The sequence below is a fragment of the Octodon degus genome, unplaced genomic scaffold (assembly GCF_000260255.1).
Source record: "Octodon degus isolate 3935 unplaced genomic scaffold, OctDeg1.0 scaffold00008, whole genome shotgun sequence".
NCBI lineage: Eukaryota > Metazoa > Chordata > Mammalia > Rodentia > Octodontidae > Octodon > Octodon degus.
Genome location: NW_004524584.1, coordinates 12497545 through 12505971, shown reverse-complemented (window position 1 = coordinate 12505971; position 8427 = coordinate 12497545). Strand labels below are relative to the sequence as shown.

At 48.3% G+C, this 8427-nt stretch overlaps 1 protein-coding gene across 1 annotated transcript in view; it reads right to left on the bottom strand.

Annotated features, from left to right (window-relative positions):
- The window catches only part of Cidec (cell death inducing DFFA like effector c), an 11721-nt gene extending 3693 nt beyond the window's left edge, over positions 1-8028 (bottom strand). The window contains exons 1-5 of the mRNA XM_004625232.3: positions 8008-8028; positions 6762-6839; positions 6075-6228; positions 1949-2107; positions 1680-1867 (exon numbers count right to left, since the gene is read on the bottom strand). Coding sequence (XP_004625289.1) covers positions 1680-1867; positions 1949-2107; positions 6075-6228; positions 6762-6814 — 554 coding nt within the window. The 5' untranslated portion in view covers positions 6815-6839; positions 8008-8028. The remainder of the gene's footprint in view (positions 1-1679; positions 1868-1948; positions 2108-6074; positions 6229-6761; positions 6840-8007) is intronic.
- Between the last annotated feature and the right edge of the window lie 399 nt (positions 8029-8427).

The window sequence follows — 8427 nt, the reverse complement described above, 5'->3', positions numbered from 1 at the left end:
TGTCTTTTTTTTTTGAGGGGAGGGTCTTGTTTAGGTCTTTGAGTTTTACTTCGTCTAAATGGACTGAGTTTAAGGCTGGAATTTCTTGCTCTAGGTTTTGACATCTATCAAATACTGGCAGCAATCTCAGATCAAGAGGGATGGGATATGCTGATCCTGCTGGAGGGAGATGGAATCTGACCATGGAATGGGCTCCAGGGCTGGGGAGGTAGCTCGGCAGTCTAAGCGCCTGCCTGACAAGCGCAAGGACTGAGGTTTGATCCTCGGTGTGACATGCTATGCGTGCCACTCTGCAGGCTGCTGAAACTAGGCGTGGTGGCTCATGCCCATAATCCCAGTGCTGGGGCAGCTGAGATAGGAGGATCACTACGAGTCTAGGCTGCATAGCAAGACTCTGTACCAAATAAATTTTTCTTAAAAAAGAATGGGCTTGGGGCCGGGGAGATGGCTCAGTAGGATAAGCGCTTGACTGGCAAACGCAAGGATCTGAGTTCAATCCCCAGTTCCGCAAAAAAAAAAAAAAAAAAAAAAGGCTCTAGCCTGCCACTGATGTTGGCTTGGGCAAACACAGCCATGCAGCCTCAGTGTCCTCATCAGAGACCAGGTAAGCAGAGGGCAAATTAAGAAAGCCAAGGCAGGAGTGGTGCACACCCCAGCACATCCCAGCACGTTAGGGGATGAGGCGGGAGCAGACTTAGCAAGACCCTGTCTCAAAAGAAAAAATGACAGGATAGAGGTATAGCTTAATGTGAAAACCTTGGGTTCAACCCTCAGTATATCCCTCATACCTCCCCCAACACCAAAAATCTGGGTCTTTCTTTCTTTCTTTCTTTCTTTCTTTCTTTCTTTCTTTCTTTCTTTCTTTCTTTCTTTCTTTTTGAGACAGCGTCAAGTTGGCCTTGAATTCACTATGTAGCTCAGGCTAGTCTTGAACTCATAGTGATCATCCTCCTACCTCAGCCTCATGAGTGCTGGGATTATAGGTACACACTAGCACTTCTAGCAATAATCTACTTATTTAACTAATCATCATTGATGGATCTGTATATGTGTGGGATTTTGAAATGAACTGATTGTAATCGCTTGCTAGTCTTGTCATGAATTAATGTACCAAGTAAAATCTTTTACACATGTTCAGTTTAGAAAAATTGAGGCCGGGGAGATGGCTCAGTAGAATAAGTGCTTCCTTGGCAAGCGCAAGGGCCTGAGTTCAATCCCCAATTCCACAAAAAAAAAAAAAAAAAAAAAAAAAAAAAAAAATGCATTAGAAGACTACTTTGGAGAGCTTCCTTTTTTTATATAAAAAACTAATTTTCTATGGTTGAAGGTTATGCATGCGGTGGCTCACGTCTGTAATCCCAGCACTCAGTAAGCTAAGGCAGGTGGACTGCTGCAAATTCAAGGCCAGCCTGGGCTACAAAGTAGTGCAAGGGCAGCCTGAACTACACAGCAAAACCCTGTCTCAAAAGCAAACAAAAAGAAGGTAATAATAAATGCATCCAGGCTCTACCAGGAAGGATGTGTCCCCTTTGGCATATGTGGGTCACAAGTTCTACATGAATGCTAACTGTCACACTTTGTTGGCACCCACCAGACCCAGACCATGGGAAGCCTGAGCCTCAGGGGCTCTGCCACTATTTGGTTCCTACCATGTCCCCAGCTCGTCCCAAGTCACTTACTTTACAATGCGCTTGGCCCTGTAGCAGTGCAGGTCATAGGACAGGGAGTAGGTGTTGTAGAGGGTCGCCTTCACATTCAGACAGCCAATGAAGTCCTGCGGGCTCAGTTTGTATAGGTCAAAGGTTATGCGGGCCACATCAATCTTCTTGGAGGGCTTGTCAGAGAGCGAGAGTTGGTACTGGGTCCCCTGCAGCAGGACAAACATGTGGTAGGTGTCCACAGGACTCCACCTGAGCTCTCCATTTCTCCCCTCACTGCAGGCACTCACCTGCTCTGACAGGGGCTGCCATCTCTGCCCCTTTTGGAGGACCATGAACACAGTGTTCCCACCCAGGGCTTGGAAATACTCCTCTGTCTCTACAGCTGTGCCATCCTCTTCCAGCACGAGGGAGAAGGGCTTGTCTTTTAGCATCAAAAGGTCCTGCACCTGGGGAAGAAGGTTAGTGACACTTCTGCTGCCCCTTGGAGCCTCAGCACCAGTGTGGGGAAGAGCTGCACTGTGCCATGACCCTGCAGCTGCCAGGGAGAGCGACTGGGCTGCATGGGGACACTGCAGTCGGCACCCTGTGTGTGCTGGGCAAGCCTCTGCCCGGAGCCACAGCCCAGCCCTTCTGATGTTTTTATTTCAAGTCAGGGTCTCCAGTTGCCTAGACTGACCTCAAACTTTCAGTCCTCCCCCTCCTGCTACCTCAGCTAAGATTAGAAGTAGGTGCCATTGTGCCTGCCTGGTTTGTTTATTTATTTATTGTCTGGTACAAGGTCTCGCTAGTCCATTTTGAACTAGTAGTGATCCTCCTGTCTCAGTCTCCCCAGCTTTGGGATTACAGGCATGTGCCACCGTATATGGTTTCAGGCTGGCATGGCACGCCCAGGTTCCTGGGGCTGGCACAGCATGTGGTACCAGGGATCGAACTCAGGTCCTTGTGCTTGCTAGGTGGGTGCTTAGACTGCTGCTATCTCCCCAGCCCACGAGTATTTTATTTTTTATTTTTATATTAAATTGGCAGATTGCCCATCTTGGGATGGAAGTTGTAATCCTTTTCCCATTTTTAATTGGGTTGTACATATTTTGTATAGGTCAAAGGTTAAGAGTTCTTTATATATTCTTTTTTTTTTTTTTTTGCAGAACCAGGGATTGAACTACTTTATATATTCTTAACCCTTATCAAATACATGATTTGCAGATATTTTTCCCATTCTGCATTTTTTTTTTACTTCTTAAAATCCTTTTACATTTTTAGTTGACATACCATAATTATAGATATTTATGGGACATAGGGTATTACTTCAATAGTTTTAACCCCTTACATTTATACCATTGATCCATTTTAATGAATCTCATTTCTGGGAATTAGTTATACCTTTAAAAAAAATGAGGCACATTTAGCCTTGGAGTTGATATGATAACTAAATGTAAGACTAGGCATAAGAGCCCTTGAGTTGGGGACCAGGGATATAACTCAGCCACATAAGTGCCCACCTGGCAGTACAAGGTCCTCAGTTTGATTCCTGGTTCCAAAAAGAACCCCTTGAGTTTACCATTAGGATATGAACTTGGCCTCCACCCCTGGAAAATGGTAATAGTAGTAACTACCTTAGGGCTATGATTAGAAGAAATGATGTCATCTCCCAGCAGAATACGTGGTCCATGTGTAGCATTTATTACATTTTCATAGTGTATTCATTATCATGAAAAGAGACCATGTGTGGTAGTGCAAAGCTGTAATCCCAGCACTTGTGAAACTAAGGCAGGAGGATCACTGTGAGTTTGAGGCCAGTGTGAGCTATCTAGTAAGCTCAAGGCCAGCTTGCACTCCATAGAGACCCTGTCTCCCCGCATCCCCCCAAAAAGAAGGAAATAAATGAAGATATAGCTCATTGTGAAGAGAAAGGAAGGAAGGAAGGAAGGAAGGAAGGAAGGAAGGAAGGAAGGAAGGAAAAAGAAAGAAAGAAAGAAAGAAAGAAAGAAAGAAAGAAAGAAAGAAAGAAAGAAAGAAAGAAAGAAAGGAAAGAAAAAAAGATGTCATAGGATGAAAAGTTGGGCTATATAGTACATAATCCTGTTTAAGTTATATATCAAAAGAATAGACTTTTTCTTTTTCTTTTTTTTTCTTTTTTTTTTTTTTTTGTCTTTTTTGCAGTTTAGGCTGGGCTTGAGCTCACTTTGTAGCCCAGGCTGGTCTTGAACCGTCAACAGTCCTCCTGCTTCAGTTTCCCAAGTGCTGGGATTATAGGCGTGTGCCACCATGCCCAGCAAGAATAGACTAGAACCTTTATATGCTAATTAATTATTTTGGAGAGGGCCAGCCAGATAGTTTAGCAGATTAAAGCACCAGCTTAGGCAGATGAAGGGGCCCGGAGGGTTCCATCCCCAGCTTGCCCTGCCAGCCCCACCTGGACCCAGGTACTCTGAGACAGCTAGGTGTGGTAGTGTGGACCTGTAATCCTGGCACTTGGGAGGCTGAAAAACAGGAAGGATCTCTACAATTTTGATCTGTGTAATGAGACCCTGTAGACTCTGTACTAAATACATAATAAATAAATAAATAAAATTATTTTAGAGTGACAGAATTCTCACTTTTCTCATTCAGATCAACTAGAAAATATATTTTTCTGGGGAAAATCCTTCAAAAAGGGCACACATCAGTAATCCCAATGCTCTAGAGGCTTGGGCAGAAGGATCACTCTGAGTTCAGTGCGGGCTACATAATGAGTTCGAGGCTAACCTATACCACATAGGGAGATCGTGTCTTAAAACGGGAAGGGTGTAGAATAAATAACACACCAATAGTAATGTACAAACGAGCTCCTAGATCTTGACCTCTGAATACCAATATCCTTTTGAAATAAAGCAGAATTTACTAGGAAAACTAGCCAATCCAGAGACTGCAGCAGTAAAGGCCAAGAGGGGCCTGTAGTAGGTCTTTGCTCCAGTCAGCTTCTAGGTGAAGTCAGGAAAGCCAGGTATACAAGAGACATTGTCATAAGAAGGTAGTTCCCAGAGGCAGGACACAAAACAAAAGCAAGTCCAGGTAAGCACAAGCGCCTGAGTTCAATCCCCTGTTACACACACACACACACACACACACACACACACACACACACACACAAAGGCAAGTCCAGATTAAAGTGTGGATGGGCCCTTTTGATTCAAGGCACATAATCTAGCCCAGCCAGGGGCCTCCCAAAGGAGAGGACATTGGCTCCAGAAGAACAGACCGAAGTCAGAGAAATGGGGAAGAGGTCAGGAAGAGAGTTCGGTCCACTGTGTTGTCTATGCATTAAGCAGACTCCAGCAACTTGAAACCTAACCTAGCGTCTAACTTTGTCAGGCCCCTAGGCTTGTGACACCAGCCCCGAGTGCCACAGCCTTTGGTGGTGGGCTACCAAAGCACATGGCCTCATGCCTGATACAGCAGGGTTAGAAGAGGTCACAGCGGGGTGGGGAGAAGCTACCTGAGAGATGAGAGGAGGCAAGGGACTGGCGCGTGTTCTTTCGTGCCACACCACCCATGAGAGCTGTGTGCTCTCAGCTTTCTCCTCTGGAGGCTTCTTGGGGCTATGGTGAGGATAAAGCCTTTTATAATGCTACTGATAGGTTCTGGCCCTAGTATAAATTGCTAAACCATCATGGTGGTCATCTAATATGGCTGAAGCCCTTAAACCAAAAGCCCATCTTCCCCCAGACCACCTTCTTCTCCAACTCAGCCCAGGGTACAATTTTCTTTTACCCTTCCTGCCGCCTCAGGGAAGACCCCCCAATCAGATCCTTCAGGTATATCTAAACATCCCCTTCAAACTCCACTCCTGGCAAAAGGCGAGAAAAGCCTCAGCCTCCCTTTGTTCCAATTGAGAATTCCTTCTCTTCCCCAAATTCTTTCTATGTCCTCCAAGATAATAAAGCCCTTTTCCTTTTTTTTCCTGCCTCTTTCTTTGCTGTGCTGGGCACCTGAAAAAAAACTATCCGCTACTACCTCGGGTGACAGATTTCAGAACTGCCCTGGAAGAGAGGCTCTAAAATTTGACTCATCTCCCCCACTTTGGAGCAATTCTACAAGTTTAAGAACTACTCGCCGTCATGGTGGTGTCTACCAGTAATCTTAGCACTCAGGAGGCTGAGGCACGAGGATCACCCAGAGTTCAAGACCAGCCTAGACTGTATAGCATGACCCTGTCCCATAGATCCAGCAGGAACTATGTCCTGAAACTATTACTGGCCTACTGTTAACATACAGGATGACAGACTGCCCTTCCTCTCACCAGACAGACATCACCATCAACCGGACGGCTCCAGGCAGGTGCTGCCAACCCACTGGCATTGGCATGGGGCAGGAAAGCCTCCCCCCACAGGGGACTAGACTGCCACATCTGCTGGAGCTCGAGGGGGTCCCTACCTTATGAAGGAGGTCCTCAAGGCTGCATGCTGTGACACCCTTCCGCACGCTCCGATCTGCGGTGCTCACTCGGTAAGGCCGGGCCCTGGGGGCCTTCACACTGGCCTTGGATACCAGCTGCTGAGTTACCACCGAGGTGCTCACGGTCACGTGCCTGGGAACATCAGGATGTATACCTGATGGGGCAGCACTCAGCCCCCCGGCGCAGCTCCACCTATGCCTTCTCTTTTCCACCAGGCTCATTCCAGACACCCTTACTCAGAAGCTCGGAGGGGCACGTAGGTCACTTGGGCACTGTACTCCAATGCAGATACCAATTCAGGGTCCGGCTGCTATCACATGCTCAAGGCCTATCGGTGTTGCCGGCTTTTGAACCTAAATCTTGCATGCAGGCCGGCCCATGTTAGATCTTGCTGCCATTACAAGTTTGCTAGGGGACTGATAACACCCCATTCTGCCTCAGTTTTCTCACCTATTAACTTGGTACAGTGGCCCCGTGGTGGTAGGGGTGGCAGTGGCACTATTAACACCCTCCAAGGTCTGAATCGCCACTTCTACTCCAGCCCTCCCATGTCTGAAGTGGGGCTCTAATAAGATCCCCACAGGACTTACGCTATTACAGTGTAACAAATTCAACCCTACAGCTCACAGGGAGTTCCCCTGTCTTCCTCCCTGGGCTGTCCTCACCTGGCCAGAGACCTGGGGTAGAGGAGGCTGAGGGACTTCATGGCATAGTCCATCCTTGTCAGCTGGATCGCATCAGACCTGAGAATATGGAGGAAGGCTCCGGTTAGGGTGAGGAGGAAGGGTTCCCGTCTTTCGTCTGGCTGTTGGAACCCTGCCCTGATCTCTTCTCTCTCTCATCTGTCCGTCTCTCTTTCACACCACACACACACACACACACACACACACACACACACTCCTCCCTAGGCCTTTGGTTCAGTTCCATGCAACATGACCAAGTCCGAGTCTCCCTTCCACCCCTGTGTGCAGCTTGGTCCCACTCAGCAGCTGCCCACAGCCTGCGCCACTCACTCCATGGTGCTCTGCCCTGGCGCTCGTCACAGTGAGCAGAGATCCTGAGTCCGGCTGCAGAGGCCCTGCCTGGGTTTCCGCTATCCCTGGGGTCAGAGTCCACTCTATGCTGGCAGGAGGTGAGTCACACCGCCTTACACCTCTGGGGACGTGAAGGTCACCTAGAGTCCAAAGACTTCCCAGGCAGCCAGTCTGGTCTGAACTGCTCTCTCCTGCGGGTCCTTGAGCAACCATCCCAGCCCTAGGCCCTGAACCCCCACTGGCCCAGCAGGCTTCCTGGGCTGATGGAGGCTGTGTTCACACTGCTACACACTGAGGCTCCTAGCCACAGGGGCTCCTGAGCACTTGAAATGTGCCTAATATGACTAAGGAGCTCCATTTAATTTTTTTTTTTTTTTTTTTTTTTTACAAAAGTTTAATTTAAATATCCACCATGGCTGCGAGTTCCCAGCACTCATAGTGGACAGCACAGAGCTAGGCAGGTAGCCCGAGGCCCCCCAATTCTCTATGCAGCAGCTCCTTCGAGCCCCAAGCCTTGTGCTGCAGCTCCTTTCTCAGACCCAGAGCTCAGCTTTTGTAGCCTCGAGGTCCCAGTTTCACTGCTTTCTGCTCCTTAAAAGCTCGCAGATGACTCTGACTCTCCGTCCTGCCCCTCTTCACCAAGTGTGCATCAGTGCCCAGTCCTACTCTAGCCCCCTGCCCCCGGGTCCTGGCCAGTGGGCGACTTCCCTGGGCTCAACTCCCTGCACAGGGAGAGCAGGCCGTAGAGCAAGGCATGCAGACAGATAAAATCACTCTCCGAAAACCCTCTTCCCTGCAGAGTGCTATTCTTTTTCCATCCCTAGTAAGACCGATGAGCCCTGCACATCTACTCAGGAGCACAAAGCCCAATCCTCACCTCCCCCTCACAGCCCAGCCTCCTTGCTGCATGCGCTGCACAGCCCAGGTCTCCTCCGTTTTATTTCCAGCTCCCAGGAAGCCACGCCTCTGGCCTTCAGCCCCAGTTTGAGAAAAGAGCCTAGGGAGCCTAGGGATTTTGAGCCAGCCTGGCTTCCAGAAAAGGCCTGAAAGGAGGGAAGAAGACATGTTTTGAAAGCTTTGGGAAGTGTGGTATCAGGCAAGAGGTCACAGAAGCTGGTGGATGCGCGTTGTGGTCCCAGCTCCTCCCCTGATTGGCTGAGCTTAGGCAAATTCACTTAACTTCCACGAGCTGCAGTCTTTAATGAGGATAATGATTCCTCTTTGGTAGGGTTGAGGATTTGTGAACATCAGAGTTCAGGCTTTGCAGTTTAGCCCATAGATAGGCGTGGTTATTAGT